This window comes from Heteronotia binoei, chromosome 11 (genome assembly GCF_032191835.1).
Source record: "Heteronotia binoei isolate CCM8104 ecotype False Entrance Well chromosome 11, APGP_CSIRO_Hbin_v1, whole genome shotgun sequence".
Taxonomy (NCBI): Eukaryota; Metazoa; Chordata; class Lepidosauria; order Squamata; family Gekkonidae; genus Heteronotia; species Heteronotia binoei.
In genome coordinates this window covers 56,404,726-56,423,444 of record NC_083233.1, presented here as the reverse complement: position 1 = coordinate 56,423,444, position 18,719 = coordinate 56,404,726, and the positions used below count along the sequence as shown (strand labels likewise).

Below are 18,719 nucleotides of genomic sequence, written 5' to 3'. Positions count from 1 at the left end.
CCTTCCCTTCACTCTCCTGAATATGCCTTGGCCACATGCCTCTACAGATGAGGGGAATGCCTTCTCCAAGCTTTACCACAACTTGGCAATATAGCTGCCCTGAAAAAAAGCCGGCTATTATTTGGGCCAGCTTCATTGGTACTCCAATCAGATGTCTAATCTGCATTCAGCTGAATAAATAGCCAAAAATTACAATAAAGTATTTTTAAAATTTTATTTGGTTTGGTTTATACTAAATACAGTTTGGTGTAGTGGTTAAGTGTGCGGACTCTTATCTGAGAGAACCGGGTTTAATTCCCCACTCCTCCACCTGCGTCTGCTGGAATGGCCTTGGTTCAGCCATAGCTCTTGTAGGAGTTGTACTTGAAAGGGCAGCTGGTTGTGAGAGCCCTTTCAGCTCCACCCACCTCACAGAGTGTCTGTTGTGGGGGGAGAAGATATAGGAGATTGTAAACTGCTCTGAGTCTCTGATTCAGAGAGAAGGGCGGAGTATAAATCTGCAGTCTTCTTCTAAGCCAGGGATGGCCAAACTGTGGCTCGGGAGCCACATGTGGCTCTTTCACACATATTGAGTGGCTCTTGAAGCCCTCACCGCCCTGTTGGCTGGCTTGGAGAAGGCACTTTTCTCTTTAATCACTTCTCCAAGCCAAGTCAGCCAGCAGCTTGGAAAATGCATTTAAAGTTAAAGTTGCTTTCTTTCCACCTCTCCCTCCCTCCTCTCACCCCATTTTCCTTCCTTCCTTCCTTCCTTCCTTCCTTCCTTCCTTCCTTCCTTCCTTCCTTCCTTCCTTCCTTCTCTCAAACATCTGACAGTAAGTCAGACTGAGGCTCCGCGCCTGTCTTCGGATTTACTGCTGGACCACTTCGACCCACTCAGCCTGGAAGAAGTTGATGGAATTCTCTCCGCTGCTCGCCCAACAACATGTGATCTGGACCCTTGCCCCTCCTGGCTGATTAAATCTTGCCAGAGGGAGCTTAGATGTCCTCTACGGGACATCATAAATAGATCCCTCTTAGAGGGGCGTTTTCCAACGCCTCTGAAAGAGGCCTTGGTCCGCCCCCTCTTGAAAAAATCAACAGCAGACCCGGCCGAATTGGCGAACTATCGACCGGTGTCTAACTTACCATTTTTAGGTAAAATCATCGAGAGGGCAGTGGCGTTGCAGCTACAGAGATTTCTAGATGACGCTTCTATCCTAGACCCGTGCCAGTCTGGCTTCCGACCGGGCCACGGGACGGAGACGGTCTTGGTCGCCTTGGCAGATGACCTCCAACGGCAACTGGATCGAGGCGGTGTAGCAGTGCTGATGTTATTAGATCTGTCGGCTGCATTTGATACGGTCGACCATCGGCTACTGATCCACCGCCTCGCCGACATTGGGGTTAAGGGGTCTGCTTTACAATGGCTCTCCTCTTTCCTCATGGGTCGGGGACAAAGGGTGGCGATCGGGGGTGAACGATCCCAGAGGCGCACACTAGATTGTGGGGTGCCTCAGGGAGCAGTCCTCTCCCCGATGTTATTTAACATCTATATGCGCCCCTTGCCCAGATTGCCAGGAGGTTTGGGCTGGGCTGCCACCAATATGCGGATGACACCCAGCTCTATCTGCTAATGGACGGCCGGCCCGCCTCCCCCCCGGAAGACCTGGATCGGGCGCTACAGGCTATCGCAACGTGGCTTAGACTGAGTGGGCTGAAGCTGAATCCGGCAAAGACAGAGGTTCTCTGTGTGGGTCGCGGCGCTCCAGGGAGGGAAATATCCCTCCCGACCTTCGATGGTGTGCAGCTAAAGGCGGCGCAGCAGGTGAAGAGTCTGGGTGTTTTACTGGAGCCTTCATTATCAATGGAGGCCCAGATAACAGCCACTGCCAAGTCAGCTTTCTTCCATCTGAGGCGGGCAAAGCAGTTGGCCCCTTTCCTGGAGCGTCGGGACCTAGCAACGGTGATCCATGCGACGGTCACCTCACGATTGGACTACTGTAACGCCCTCTACATGGGGCTGCCTCTGTGCCGGACCCGGAAGTTACAGCTAGTGCAGAACGCGGCGGCCAGGCTGTTACTTGGTCTCCCAAGATGGGAACATGTACGGCCGGGGCTACGCGAACTGCACTGGTTACCGATTGTATACCGGGTCCAGTACAAAGTGCTGGTTATCACCTTTAAAGCCCTATATGGCCGAGGACCAGCCTACCTGAGGGACCGTCTCTCCCCGTATGAACCCCAGAGAGCACTGAGGTCAGTAGGAAAGAACAGACTGACTACCCCTGGGCCAAGACAAATTAAACTACAGAATACTCGCTCTCGGGCCTTTTCGGCCGCAGCCCCACATCTCTGGAACCAACTCCCAGAGGAGGTGCGGGCCCTGCGGAACCTTGATCAGTTCCGCAGGGCCTGCAAGACCACCCTTTTTAAATTAGCTTATGAATAACTGAAAATCCGCCATCAGCATCAACTAGAAGAGTGTCAAGGATAGCGTCATAAAATGTTTTAGTTAATTGTTTTAATTCAGGCTTTTAAGGTTAGTTTAATGTTAATTTAATGTTTCTAGTGTAACTGTTTTATTGTTGGTGCACCATTGGTCACCGTATTGTTAGCCGCCCTGAGCCTGCTTCGGCGGGGGAGGTCGGGGTACAAATAAAATTTATTATTATTATTATTATTATTATTATTATTATTATTATTATTATTATTATTATTATGTCTTTCAGCTCTCAAACAACTGACATTTATTGTGTGTGGCTCTTATGTAAAGCGAATTTGGCCACCCCAGTTCTAAGCCAAAAGATCACTGAGCAGAGAAGGATATGCCGGCAAGGTGACTGGGGACCGGGAGAGACTGGATGACTGTTCATGCAATGTGCTCTGCAGAAATCTCTAGTTCTTATCCAAAAACTGGTGACTATCAATAAAGCCCTACCTAAGAATTTTCAAGTTTAAATCCTTGATATACTTAGCACTGAGTACAAGAATGAAAAACACATTATCTAATGGAAATGGTCATTGCATTTTAAAGAAACTGCATGCTATTTCATATACAAATGTGTCAAAAACATGAACAGACAGCCTAAAGTTTCCCATTTCCTGTCAAGTACACAACTGCCATTTTCTCAAGATATAATTTTGTAAAAGAGATCCTTTTGACTGATGGAAATTCAAGAAAACAGTTTCCTTAGTCTTTAAATGGCCTGACACATATATAACATGCATTAGGGAGGAGGGCATGTTATAGGTGAGGCATGGAAGCATACTTCAGTGACTTATGGGGGGGTGGGGTGGGGTGGAAATTACAAAAACAGTTGGAACATTGCAAAAGATAGCACCTCACCATGATCAGTGCACATCTGAAGCTTATGCATAACTGTACAAAAAAATCCCCACTGCATTTCACATGCAGCATGCAAGCACCATTTTAAGAATTCACAAGCAAGATGTTTGGACCACTCCAAAAGCATGTCTTGGTGAGAGCCACAGATACCATGACAACAGTGGATTAATGCTTCTCCTAAATCTCTCGTGCATTACTTTACTCAAGTCAGTCCTTTCAACATACTTACATTGTCTCTCCAACATGCTTGATTCATTTGACCTACTTTGTCATCCACCTTGTATTTGTGAAGCACTTCCTTCAGCTGTCTCAAATTCAAAGTTTACCCCATTTCAGAATTTTATGAGTGGGACATATTTCTTTCCAGAGTATCATAACAATGAAGGAAACACTGACTGTGCTATAGATTTGGAGCGACAATATTGTCAAGAACTAGATAGTGTGAGAGAAGAGAAAGCAATAGGAACTGGGGATCTTGAACCAAGGGGCTGGAAGTTGTTCATTGGCTCCCATTGGCTCAACTTCTGGAGGAATTCTAGTATTATGAAAGTGAAATCTTTCTTCCCCCTTTCCAATCAATCCTAGAGGGTTCATAATTTTACAAAGTTCTGTCATGAAAGGCTATGGAACTTATTCCTTGAAGATTTTTAAGAAAAGTGTGGGTGGGCATTTGTTGCATAAGTTTCCTGTAGAACTCCTGAGGGGAGTGGGGTCTTGTGGAGTACCTTCCAGTTCTATACAATGATTCTGGGGAAAGGGGGATTGACTCTTGACACTTCTTTCTAAATCTGGCTTGCTAGCAAAAATTATTGGGCATCTGGGTGTGTTTTACTATGTTGGGCTGGCTGATAAAAAATTAGAAGAATTATATTACAATTATATCTCACCTCTGGCAATCCCACAAAATTTAAATTGAGGTGTGGTAAAAAGTCTACAAACAGTTTCACTCACTTTTTCTCAAACACTGTAAGGAATACTCAGTATCGTGACATTATCCCCTCCCACTGCTGACACTTTTATGGCTGTAGCCTTTACTGTGGAATATATCAAAGAATAAGTTGTTTGTGTAGCAAGTACAGTTTTCCCTGGGAGCAGAGTGGCCCCAGACCAAGGGTGAAACTGGGAAGCCAAAACAGCCTAGCCAAAAAGCTCCACATCTCCATGGAGGGAGGAATGACTGATGGCAATAACTTCAGACAATGTGCTCTGGACTGCTCTGCATGAAGCAAGACAAGTTTCACCTAGGGATACCCCCACACTTGAGAGAGATTCACTTGGGCAGGGGGGGAGGGGCCTAGGTCATTAGGACACTGAACTTTTCCTGTTAGCCATAATCAGGGTTTTGCAAATTAGGCCACACTCCTTTGCATATTAGGCCACACACCACTGATGTAGCCAGTCCTCCAAGCACTTACAGGGCTCTTATTACAAGGCCTACTGTAAGCTCTTGCAGGATTGGCTACATCGGGGTATGTGGCCTAATATGCAAAGGATTTCCTGCTACAAAAAAAGTTCTGGCCATAAGGACCAGTCCATGGTGCCCCATTCTTTCCTAAGCTCCTTCTGAACTCCTCCCGACTGCTTATATGGCATCTTCCTTCGATTTTTGAATGTGTTAAGTGCCTCCTGATTTTGCTGCTTTCAATTAGAAGGCTCTCACATTTAAAACAGCAATTTAAACTTCATATTTTTTTTCAAATGAAAGCCTTAAAATAATTAAAATATCCCCCACCCCCAACATTTCCCTGGGCATATAAGAAAGGGCCATTGGAACTAAGCATGGATGCTACCCTTCCTGCCTTCCCTCTGATTTACACAAAAACTGCATCACCACTATGGAAACATACAGTCAAAGCAATGCATTTTCTTAACTGAGTGAATTTCTGCAGCATCTCCACACTATCTCTTCACACTATTCCTCACATGTCTTTGACCATTGTATTCTACAGCCTTAATGCCCATCTTCTATTTGAAGGGCCAGTTTCCCACCCACTCAAGCGCTACAGGGCTGGGGGATGCCCCTCCTCCCATCATGCTTATTGCATGGATAGCTTTAAAAAAGCAGAGACTCCACAGAAAGCTGTCTGCCTCCCCACATTCAATCTGGCAAGAAGAGGGATACAGGCAAAATGACAGCATAGGCCAGACTAGGGCTGCTTGGGAAATTCTGGGAATGGTGCCTAGGGGTGGGGTGGGGACAGTTCAAGGAAGGGAGGGGAAGGAGCTCAGTGGGGATGTGATACCACAAAGTCTGCCCTCCAAAGTTGTCATTTCCTCCACGGGAAATGATCTCGGCAGTCTGGAGATCAGTTGTAATTCCAGGAGAACTCCACACTTCACCTGGAGAATGGCCACCCTAGGCCAGATACAGTTAGCAGGCTCTACTTGTCATAAAAACTCGAAGAATCCCTTTTTCCCGATGCCAGAATAGCAGATCCAAGGCACAAAGCTCTTGGATAAGAACAGGGAGCTGCATTTAACTTGATCTATAGCCTATGACTTCTGCAGCTGATGATATCGAAAAATACATATCCATCTAGTCCTTCTCCAGGGTTTCCTATGTACCGCTGCCATGCTGCCTTAGAATCCAACCAGTTTGACATCAACCTTGAGAGACACACTTTGGATCTTCCCTTGCTCAAGCTGTATCAATTCTCAACCAATTCAGCTTTTCAGGTCACCAGCCTGTTGATCATGCTCCCATACTTGCACTTGCCTGGTTTTCTGGATCAAGCCTTGGGAGGGATTACGCTCAAATGGACCTCCTGACCAAATCCCAGTGCAACTTGGGTGTTTTATGGACAACACTTTGCCACTTTGCGGGGGAGATGTCACAGCTGATGGAGGATGCCTCAACCATGGGGCTCCATGGCCCCAATCAACAAAAAACCCTGCCCCTTTCTGGGAAACTTAGATGTCATCTGTTCCCATTAAACAGAATTCTCTAAGTGAAAAGTATCACAGGGCCAGAAATAAGATAAAAGCCTTTCCCTGTGTCATGCTGAGGCCCATGACAAGGGGATAGAGGAACCACATACAGAGAAAAAGGTCATTATTACCCATCACTGGTATAGATAAAACTTGATACCTCCTCCTCTTCCTGAAATTCATTCAGCGGGCCATTGTGAGTCTCCTGGAAAAGGATTTTCTTCATTTTCCGATACTGAAGATTATCTAGTTCTCGCACAGCATCCTTCGTTCTTTGAATCAAGTCTATTAGAACCCGGGGTGGCCGCTCAGAACGAACAAACTCATGCTGTTTAAGAGGAGACATAAGCAGTCAGGGTCACAAAAGTGGGGGGGACAGCAGGGGATTTCTGGACATTGTAAAGCATGAATTAAATAGTTAACTGCAGCTAAAGTATGGGTATTTTTTTAAAAAAGGTGCCATTCTGTGTTCCAGGAAATTCCATGCAATTGGCTTTATGGTAAAATTATTTGTGCATACATCTTTTGACTCTGGTGCCGAGTATCTTGGCCTCTCCCCCCCCCCCCCATTTTCAAGGAAACAAGTTTTCCTCAGGAAGCACAAGTAGCTGCTAGAATAGCCCACAGCCCACTCCCACAAAGCTGGGAAAAGTAAGCATGGGAAGTGGCCTGCACAGTAGTGGCATATTACATGGAATACCAGAGATCTCTCTCATTCAGAGTGGGTCTACAACCACACATTGCTGAAGACAGACACATTCCCTTCCTAAAAAGAAAAAAAAATGGCTCTTCATGATTCTCTTGCCCTTGTGAAGAAGAGCTGGTTTTCGCACCCCACTTTTCTCTACCTTAAAAAATCTCAAAATGGCTTACAATCGCCTTCCCTTCCTCTCCCCACAACAGGCACCCAGTGAGGTAGATGGGCTGAGAGAGTTCTGAGAATGGTCACCCAGTAGGCTTCATTTGGAGGAGTGAGGCATCAAAGCCGGTTCTCCAGATTAGAGCCTACTGCTCTTAACCACTACTCACACTGGTTTAGGCTATGCCCCTTCTTAGTCTCTGAGTCTTCTACTATATCCTTACTCCTGTTTTATCCTGAAAATTTATCTTATTCTTTAGAACTATGTTATCCACCTGACTTCTCCTCCCATCTTCTCTCTGAAGTATTTACTAGCAATAGATGCACTCCCATGCAGCTTGAGGCATAACTTGACTCCCCAATTATGAGCAGCATCTGCAAACATTCCAAGAGAGTACTTTTCATCAAAAGCTCTACATTAGCTCACTTTTCTTTGCACATGCGCATTCTCAGTAGAGTAGCTTGGAAACTGCAGTGCAGATGTAGGGGGAGGTAGTACATTGCCTAGATGACGATCTGACACTACTCTCTTTGTACTATCACATCACTACAACGCCTTGCGTAATGCTCCAGATTACCATCATGGATCCCACTGTGGAGGACGAGGCAGCAGAACTGTGGTGCTTATAGTTGCTCAAGTCAATTCCAGCAACCACAACAGTTTTATCAAGATCAAGGAAGGAATTAAAACCATCAACTTTTGAGCATATACCAACAGCAGCTACCAGCTTTGGTTGCCTAGCCTGATGAATGCCAACTGCAGAGGCACAAAAGCAGCACAGAGACTCAAAACACAGCTTGCTTTCAAGTGTGACCAAAGAAATAATTTGAATGCAAAAGGGATCAACTTGTAACAAAAATGAGCATTACAAACTCTTCAAATTTTCTAGCACCACTACTGATTACTACCTTCAATTAATCTGAAAATGCTTTTAAGTTAAGCAAAATAAATAACAAAAAGTGTCAGTTATTGAATTATATTTTGTTTTATAGCAGGTTTAGTAATTGTGATAATAACTAGAACCTGTTCTAACCCAGTTTACTAGTACCATCTGGAAGCATGCTGAAGTAAGGAAAGCTTTAAGCACTTTCTAAAGGGACCCTGAGCATGTGACAAAGTTGCTCCCCTTTGTAGCATCATACAAATCCAAATACTGTGACAGAGTAACCTGTCATATGTCAAACAGGAGTGGCTGCCACAGTCCTTCTCCTTTACAAAGATACACCTGCCCCAGAGATCTGAAAAATTTACCCGCAATAATTCTGCCGATGATGGTCTTTCCTGAGGTATTTTTTGCAAACAGTAATCAACAAATCCCCTAAAAGAAGTTGTCCTGAGTGGAGAAATAATATGCAAGACAATAAAGTTACGTTTTAGAAGGAAAGGACAAAAGAAAAATAAACATCTCATTGAAAATCAGGAAGATGACACTACAGAATAAAACAAAAATCAATATCAAGCTGAAAATCAAGCTTGTGGCGTATAATAGGCTACTTCTAGGTATCGTCCAGATTATAGTTTGCTGAATTCCATCAATTTGGTACAGTAGATAGTGTCTGGGACTTAAGGTGTGAGCAACCTGGGTTCAATCCCTTAGTCAGCCACTGGATTACTTCAGGTAAGCAACTCTTTCAATCTGATCCCCAACGTGGTGCCCTCCAGCACTTTTCCTGGCACCCGCCAAATGTTTTAGGAAGTGGGTGCAGCCAGGTGGAGCTTTTGCCCCACAGGGCTTCTGATTCACTGCACACATTTTTAACAAGCTGCTTGGCAGTGGTTGCCACAGCATCACAAGGATCTTCACTGTATGACTGAAAGTAAGATGTGTGGATGCAAGAATACATTCTTAAACAGTACATTTGTTTCAGAATGCACCCTGCTAAAACAGTGATTCTCAAACATTTTTGGGCCACTACCCTCTTTATCCCGTAAACTTATCCCCAGTGCTCCCTACCCCCTATAAAATGCATTATTCAGAATAGCAGCTTGCATGACCCACTAAGGAAGATGACAATAAAATTCAAAACAATAACAATTAATTGCACATTATTTCAAAATCCAATTATAATTTTTGTTTAATTTATTCAATAAAACTGATGAACCTGATCCAGCGACACTAGCTTTTAAAAGTTCAACAGGCATTCAGCAAGAATTTTAGATATCACATTTAGTAACTACTTCACTGTTCAGTAAATTCTTATTTACCATAAGTATTAGTGGAATTCTTTATTATTTATTCCCTAATTTTTCTGTCAATTATCCAAATTTCTCCTTCTACCCCTTAAATTTTTCCTTTAGAAGGTTTTTTTTCTCTGTTTGAAACCAGTTATTGAGAAATAACCTGCTATCCAACTATTACAAGAATAAATGAGATACTGTATCCTGAGGACTGGAAATTGTTTCCTGAATTAAGTTTCCTTCTATACTATTTTAAACTGTTGCACCCTTCGAGGAGTTTCGGGTGGTCTGCATTATCAAATTTAAACTGCAGGGAAACAAAAGCATTTGTCCACTGCTACAGCTGCCAAACAGCATAGCCACTATATGGCAGCTTTTCACACATAGTGGCACTGTAATGCAAGCATCAAATTAGCTTCTTATTTTATCTAAGGCATGTCTTTCCCACCTCTCCCCAGTTTAATGGGGTACTTGATATTCTGCCCCTTAAAAACCACACTTCACCTCTAATAACCTATCAAATATCTCCACAACACTGCATGGTATACACCTTAATGTCTTTCATTATCATTTGATAGCTGTCTAACACTTCCCAGAGAGACATGGACTACTTTACATGTTTAAGGACAAACACAAATCCTTAAATACTTGAGCCTGTGTCAGAGGCACAGCCCAATCAGTACTAACCATTTATATCATACACTACTGCTGCCGGCCTTTTAATTTATCATGCTACTGTTCTACTTCTACTGTTTTTATTGTGAGCTGTTTTCATTGCTTAATGCTGCGATTGTTTCCCTAGTTTAGTTAGGGATTTTACTGAATGTTACGAACTTCATAAATTCCAGTTTCAACCAGTGTTTCCCCCTGCTTGAGATGAAAGTGCATTCATACACCCCTCTCTGACCATACTAACAAAACTCTGTGGAAATATTACCATTAAAATAAGTTTTGCTAAAATGATATTAAAACGGCTCAGACAAAATGGAAATACCCAGAAATGAAAAATGGCCAACAGAGAAAAAGCTCACAATTGCAACCTATTTCTACATACCTAATTTTAATGCTGCCTTTTCAGCATTTTAATGTTTTACTGTTCTTTTCAGCTTATACAGGTATTATTGCATTAACGTGGACATTGGAAGCTATTGCAGGAGCCTCGTGGGCAGGATTCAAAGCTATAAGGATGCTTGTCTGTGATTCACACTTTATATTTTGTTGTTCCCAATTGCTGAAGGGAAGCATCCACATGGCAAATACAACAAACACACAAACAATACACTATGCACTGCATGCAAATAGCTCTCGTTTTGTTGTCTCAGACTGGACAAGCCAGAAGGGGGGCAATGGCAAAGGGAGGCCCAGCTGGTGTCAAAAGCTGGAGTAGAAAATGGCTGACAACTCTTACCATTCATTTGACTGTAATGTAGGGGAGTCGTTCTGGGCTATGTGATATAAGGCACTCATTGCATTCATATTGAAAAGGGGAGGCTTCCGTTCCGCTGCAGGGGGAGACAGAAGTAATTAGGAAAGGGAAAAATTAAGTCCTCACAAAATTTCGATTTTTACTTCCAAGAGAATCCATAATAGCTATTAAAATAAATAACCTCGATGAAATCAGTTAAAAGGAGATAAAATATTAATCCTGGTGATCGTTGCTAGTCATTGGGAATAATTTGGCGGATTCAGCATGGTAGTAAACTTTTTTTAAAATCTCCACAAAACACACAAAGCTCAGAAGCAGAATGCATTACCAAGAACTGTGGAAGACAAGAAAATATAGCTTAGTTTAGTGGCTAGATGGCCTGTCACAAGTGGGTTGTATGCAACTTTCATTTTTAAAGACTGATCCAAAGACACACACTCAAATTCTGTGACATGTATAGATGCTGCCAATTTGCATGTATTTGCTGATTCTGAATAATTTATTTTCCTTTCATCTGCCATAGGGAGGACTTGGCCTATACCGAGTCATACCACTTGCTCTTCTGACTGACAGTTCTTCAGCCTTTTGAAGATTTTACCAGATATTGTCTATACACTTTCATGCCTAACACTAGGTGTAAGGCCTCCCCCCCCTTTTTCTTTTAAAGGAAAGCTGAAACTCTTTAGACAATGAAATGATGTGTCCAAACCATCTCAGAGTACATACCACCTCAGAATTCATAAACTTGCTCTGTTCTCTCTTCCATTAGCTACTGTACAAAGAAGGCATTGTGAACTGCTGCCTACTTATTGCTTACACCTTTCACCTCTTCCTCTTTATTGTCTTGTGCAGGAGGTCCCCAACCTTTTCAAGTCTGTAGGCATCTTTAGGATCCTGACTAAAGGGTGGTGGGCACAACCAAAAGATGGCCACTATGAGAGTCAGAGCCACCCCACAAAAAGTCCAAGTACAGAGGAGTAATTTTTTGAAATACAGTAGAAAGAGGAGTGAAAGAGAGAATAAAACCATCCCTGTGGTGGTAGCAGTTGCCAAAACAGTTATTATAATCAGCACCAGATCTCAAATGGCCAATCAGAAGCCCTACTTGGCCCTAACCTATTTTCTAAAAACACTTGGCTGGCACCAGGAAAGTTGTTGGGAGATGCCATGGCACTCATGGGCATCACATTGGGGATCCCTAGCTCAACGGGTCTGTCCAGATGATCATGAGTGCACTGAGAAGAATCACCACACACACAAATTCTGCCACAAAACCAGCTGAATACTGCAAAAACTAAAAATCAAATTTTGATCTGAATAATTATTTTTCAATGAAGCAAATTTTGTATGCATTGGCTTATTTTGAAAATTTTAAGTTTCTGAAAGCATGTGCTGGAGAAAAGGAGCCATGTGTTGGGAGACAGTCCCAAACTTTTGAGGTAACAGTTGTAAGTTTTACTTAGCCTCCCTTTCTGGCTTGGAATATTTTACCAGAACCTGGCAAGTGATCACTGGAGACACTTGGGATGCTAAATTTTACACCTAAATTAGAGCCCTGACCTGGATGGCCTTGATTAGCCTGATCTCATCAGATCTTGGAAGCTAAGCAGAGTTGGTCGTAGTCAGCATCTGGAGACAACCAAAGAAGTCCAGCCTTCCTATGTAAAGGAAGGCAATGGCAAAATACCTCATCTATCACTTTCCCTGAAAATCCTACAGAAGTTGCCATAAATTGGCTGCACCCTAACCACACTTTTCACCACCATCAAATTATTTGCACAAGCTGAACTCATGTGAATTGACTGACATTTTTCATGGTTCATTTCATGGTTCATAAAGCAACCACACTTGGACTACAAGCAAAGCCAAGTGGCACCCTGCAGAATGCATTTAAAGTTGATTTCTTCCATCATCTCCCCATCTATTTTCCTCCCTTCCTGCTCTCAAAAACTTGACATTCATGTCTTGCGGCTCTCAGACCTCTGACATTTATTCGATATGGCTCTTACATTAAGCAAGTTTGGCCACTCCTGTTCTATGCTGTAACATTATATCTTTATTTGGGTATTGCATACCCTAGCATACATTGCTCATAACTGTAATATTAGTATTGCACAGTGATGCTAGCTTTACAACAGTCAGTGGAAAAGTGGATCTGAAATTAAAGGTTTGGACTCTGGAGTGTCATCTGGAGAACTGAATGCCCTCAAGGAATATGGAAATTGGTTATATGTGAACGATATAAAGTATGACCACATACTTGAAGAATTCAGGGAGATTTGCTGCACCATCATTGTTACTGTTCAGGCTAAGCTCACATCCTGTTTTCAGTTTATAGAAATCAGCATAACCTAGCTTATATATGTTGATAACCAACATGCCAGCATACAAATTTTAGAATTGCTTAGCTTTAATTAGGTACTGTTGCGATATTGAACTGAAGCTGTAAGCTGAACGGAAATGGTAAAGGTAAAGGGAGTCGGAAATACACAGTACCGAATTCAGCAGATTTGTTTTGAGTGGCCATTTACTCACCCAGCTCTATGCATGTGATTCCAAGAGACCAGACATCTACTTTTCCATCATATTGCCCTTCATCCATAGCCAGGATTACCTCAGGGGCCATCCTAACATGAAAGGATACAAACAAGTGCAGGTTACTCACCACAAAGCAAAGCCAATAACACAGGAAAATACAGAGTGTTTCTATCCCCCAAAATGGATCTTCACCAGCAGAGCAACCCCAGAACTTAAAAAATTAAAAAAAAAAATCAGCATGGAAATCAGAATTAAGCCATGCTGAAAAAAATAAATAAATGCTCGCCTGCTTAGCAAACTTCTTCTGGAGGTAATGGTAAAGGAGTATGGCAAAACAAAAAAGGGCAACCTAATGATCCACTATTAGTGCAACATGCTGGTACAAGGGAGACCCACACCAACCTCATCCATGTTGTACCTGAAGTCAGCCAGCAGGGGCTGAAAGGGTCCTAAGGCATCAATTTCTGTCCCACCAGTGGCAGTGAGCTTTCCCACTGATACACCAACAGTGCTTTCCTGGAGATGCTCAGCCTGGAAGTACAGCTATGAAAGAAACAAGGGGATCTGGAGCACAGTGGGGAAATAGGGTATGTGGCAATCATCAGGGAAAACCTCATGGGGAGCACATCCCGCACTGGTGGTTTTAAAAAGGAAGGAAGGAAGGGCATACACCCAGCACCTGCAATCAAAGTGTCCCTCCACCCCTCAGCTTCATGCTGTGCTGAGTCCCCATCTGTCCCCACAAGCCAACAACCCAGGCAGTGCAACCATGGAATAAGTGCAAGCTTTATTTATTTAACTCATACATACCCTGCCTTTCTCCCCAATGGAGACCTAAAGCAGCTTACACTATTCTCCTCTCCTCCATTTTATCTTTACATACAGTTGTGAGGTGAGTAAGGCTGAGACAGTGTGACTGGCCAAAGGTCGCCCAGTGAGCTTCCATGGCACAAGTGGGGGATTTGAAGCTGGGTCTGCCAGATCCTAGTCTGCCATTCTTAATCACTACACCACACTGCCTCTCTCTGTAGCCTGAGCTGAACAAGTTGTGCCATCAGCCCAGAAAAAGAGAGGTAACCTTCACTCAGGACCTTCTTGCTTACTTCTGACATTGTGCAAAACTGACAGACCAAGTATGAAAAGTCATCTGGAAACACGCAGGTGGAAAAAGAAATACATTATGGGCTTTTTAGAAAAGATAACTGGGAAGAAGTGGGAGAGGAATAATGCTCTCTGCTCTCAGAAATTATATATGTTTGGAATTTAACAGAAATAGAATAGTGCTTATGGGCAGGGGGTTTTGGTAAAGAAAGCCCAGCAGGAACTCATTTGTATATTAGCCCACCCCCCTTACATTACCATTGTTTCACATGGGGCTTTTTTGTAGAAAAAGCTTAGTTCCATATTAGGCCACACCCCCGACACCAAGCCAGCCGGAACTGCATTCCTGCTCAAAAAAAGCCCTGCTTATGAGAGAGACTGAGCTGGTAACTAGGAATGCCTCTATTCAAATCTAATCTCTGGCCAGAACTCACTGGGTGGCATTAGGCAAGTCAATATTATTAGTCTTTCTCTTTCTCCCATAAATATAATATTGGGGCAATAAGAATGGCCTACTTTATGGCATATGAAGGGTTTTTAACAAGAAGCGCAATAAAATGCTAATTATCAATATGTGCAAGATGGCAGCACTGAAATATGGGGTGGAGGGAAGGATTTGGAAATTTTTCCACTCAAACATTCTATAAGCCTTCAAGCAGCTTGAGCAGGCTGATTTCTTCTTCTTCCCACTGCCTTTTATGTGATGCTCAGCTGCTCTCAGTATTCCATCCCTCCTGTAGCATGCTCAGTCCTCATCATGCAGTTTGCTGAAGGCTCTTTTCATCAATGAAGCAGTATTTTTCTGCATACCTGAGGAGCCATTGGAGGATGTATATACACTTACCTTGCATGTGGGTGGCCACATTGTGCTGCTTCATCATTCATGCATAGGCCAGACAGTTGACTATTAGATATTGCAATCAAATAAGTGCCCTGCCTTTCATCTAGTAAAAGCCTGAGACAGCTTTCCACATATTCAGATTTAGAACACTTGGAACTCACACAGACCTGGTCAGAGCATTCAGCCTACCCAAGTCTGCCTCTAAATACATGCCAGGTTTCATTCTAGCAGGTTTCCATCCAACAGACTTGGGAAAGACTGTGCAGGAAAGAATATCTGGCCAATGTGAGAGTATAAATATCATATATGAGGCAGTCTTTCCTGCCTATTAGCCCCATCATTCAGGCAAAATTCTGAGTTCCATTAAGCAATAGCAGAGGGACATAGGCAAATATAACTTAGAATCCACTGTGAAATCTTCCTGCACAATTCAATGTGAACAGAAACAGCAGAAGAATATGGCAGTCAATTCCAGTGTATCACAGAACATACTGCTAATTGCAACCTGTGTTTAATAGCCATTGAGGTATTCAGCCTTATAATGCCATGTGCTCTGCTTCCACAGAAAACAATAGATTGGGTGGAGAAAAGAGATGCAGGATATTAAATATGTTAAGAAAAACAGGGAAGGAATAGTCTTGTGGATCTCAGATAGCAGCCATATTTTGCTTTCTTTAAAACATATTCAAGCTACTGAGTGGTAGCTCTCTAGCATCCAGAGGGGGGCATAGGAGTTAACAACAAAATGAAAGAATATTACATCATAGTGAGCCATTTAGAGGTTGCTGAAGAATGTGGAACAATGTGCTTTGTAACAAGGCCATAGGTACCACAAATAAGTGCCAAGTACCAATATCAAGTCAAGTTTTATTGGCTAAAAAGCACTGTTGACAGAAAACATGGAGGGAGAACCCACACAGTTGATGTGACTTACCTGGGAAGAACATGGGATTACAAAACAACAAAGAGTCTAAAGGTAACCTAAAGGCTCATAAATTTAATGTGGAATAAGATTCCATCAGTCATTACTAACTTCATCAGTTGTATGAAGTGTTAAAAGTTTATTTTATCCTTAACACTGCATGCTGCATTTTGTGAGAAAAATGCATGCCTAAATCTTTGGTCTGCTATGACAAAGGCCATATTTTCCTTAAATGTTTTCTTCCATGATGCCAAATAAATTATTTCTCAATGTCTTTTAAGGGAAAAGGGTCAACTGTTATACATTCAGCTCTCAAACATCTGAAATGGTTGTGCTTCTGAAAGTGGTGGGGGTGGGGGGGAGAAGAGTGCATTTTCCTAGAAGCTCAGAACAGGACAGCAGATCACACAGGACATTTTTAAAACAATTAATTTAAAAAGATAAGGACAGTATGTTCAAGGCTTAACTAACAGAAAGCTGGATTCCGGTTTCACTTACCAGTAAGGTGTCCCCACAAAGGAATTGGCAGGAGAGGCTATAGATGCGGACCCAAAATCAGCCAGCTTCACCTGACCTGGTTCTGTTAGGAGAATATTTCCTGCTTTAATATCCCTTTTGAATAGAAGAAGGAAAGCCACAATCAAGGTTACACATGGGATTTCTTTACCATATGAAATAAGCAGCATGGAGTTTTGTCAAGCTTCCCTTCCCAGACACTAGCATGGGGACAGGCACCTGGCAGCCTGAGCGTTCTGTGTCAACCTGGTCTCTAGGAGCTTCTCTTCTGGCTTCTAACATAGGCCCAAAATCCTAAGGATCTTTCATCTCCCTTATTAAACATCTCAGTGGTTTCTCTTCAGTACAAGCAAAAACAGAGGCAAACAAATCTTCAATCTTGTGCCCCTGCTGAACTGTAGAAGAGGTTTCCTCTTCTCTTCTGCTTACTGAGTATGCCAAGACATAGGTAAACGGGAGCCAGAGCAGGTGTCTAAGGAAGAAACTCTGTTTTGTGAAAATGGAATGAAAGCACTCTCTAAGACAGCAAAGCTCAGCTCTGTGACTATTTTGATAAGGAATTTATGCAAATCTCTATGCCTTTATGAGAGATGTGCATGTATAGAAGGTATGAGGACAAATATGGCTCCGAAAAGGTCTAAGCCATATTGAGATTTAAGAGGGAGAAAATTCAACTTTCAGCACTGCTGGGCCCAACACAAATGTGGGAATTCAATCTTCAGTTCAAACTTTTTTCCAAAGCGCATGCCTTTACAGGAAGATACAAAGTTTATTTTATTTCTGTCATGTCTCGTGATCTGAAAGGTTTCCCAAGGACAGATTACATAGCACAGTCGGTTTCGGGAATGCTTCCATTTCCTCTGACATAGCAATGTTCTTGGGTGACATCTCACCAAAACTCTAAATCGAAAAAAGCTCTTCTGATTGGTCCCCTCTCCTTTCATCTAGTCCCACTCCCAGTTGCTGACAGCCAGATGGTCAGTTGCCAAGCTGTGCGCTCTTTACACCCTTTCCCTATGACAGCTGGTCTTTTCACTGTCCCAAGACAAAGGGAGAAGTCTTACCTCAGCTTTCCTACTGAGCAACAGCAATTTAAGGTGGTGATAGCAGTTAGCATGATCTGAAGAACAGCATTCTGAACCAATAACTGGGCAAGTTCTGTTCTGCTCTTTCAGACAGTACACCATAAATACAGCCTCATGTAGCACAGTTCTGCACCTAACAGGCCATCAAGTCTGCACTTGGATGCTTCCCTCTTTGGAGTAACCCTTTAATACTAGAGTGAGTAACACAGCCAAGCTACAGAGCCCATAAAGTGGATACTTTCTCTCCTCTAGCATTACAGGGTTTTAAGCATTATGAGGAAAGGCACTGGCACAATGCATGGTGCTCAACACAAACTGTGCTATGCTTGTTCTCCCTTTTCTAGCATCTTATGGATACTTCAATGTACGGAGAAAAAATGCATTCTGCTCCCATTATGTATACAGCAGCACTATGGCAGCTGCTTGGGTGGCTCTATTGCTGCCCCTGGTCATGGTCATTTTCTGTCAGGAGTGAGCCAATGCTGAGGTGAAGCCAAAGGTAGTCTAGCTAAGAATGCAGAGCAACAAGAGGAAGTTGCTGCTAACATTAAGCAAGCCTGGCCTAGATACTTTTCTAGGGATCCATATAATCCACTCTGGCCTATTACTTTAGCTTCCTTGTTAGTTTGGCTCCTTGTTATACTTCCCCTCTTTTAACCAATGCCCACTGGTGCTGTAAAGGTGAATATCAGTCCAATCTTTCTCAAACTCCAGATTCAACTCTTCTATAGGTTCAAGTCCCACTCCCAATATAAAGACCAGAATTAGACATTTTCACAGTACACACAGACTGCTGCCCAAAGCAGCTGCCTCATGTTTCCTCCTCTTCTCAGTAATGCCGAGTCATACAAAGCTTGTGATGAATCATCAATGCTTTGCAAATTTCTCCATTCCCAATGTAGCCATCAGTGTAGCAGAGGAAAAGGTGGGGAGATTTGTAATGCAATAACAAGTCTCATGTTTTGTATTACAAAAGGATGATAAGCTGGAGAATTCAGG

The 18,719-nt window shown here is 42.9% G+C and overlaps 1 protein-coding gene across 6 annotated transcripts in view; it reads right to left on the bottom strand.

The window, feature by feature from the left end:
- Positions 1-18,719, bottom strand: part of TAOK3 (TAO kinase 3) — a 155,358-nt gene that overhangs the window by 56,122 nt on the left and 80,517 nt on the right. For 5 of the 6 annotated variants that reach the window (XM_060250267.1, XM_060250272.1, XM_060250269.1 and 2 more), the window contains 5 exons: positions 16,618-16,731; positions 13,253-13,344; positions 10,700-10,793; positions 8,365-8,446; positions 6,414-6,581 (listed from right to left, as the gene is read on the bottom strand). In XM_060250267.1, the coding sequence (XP_060106250.1) occupies positions 6,414-6,581; positions 8,365-8,446; positions 10,700-10,793; positions 13,253-13,344; positions 16,618-16,731 (550 nt within the window). Of the gene's footprint in view, positions 1-6,413; positions 6,582-8,364; positions 8,447-10,699; positions 10,794-13,252; positions 13,345-13,673; positions 13,860-16,617; positions 16,732-18,719 lie in introns of those variants that run through there. The other variant, XM_060250273.1, reaches the window with a different exon arrangement.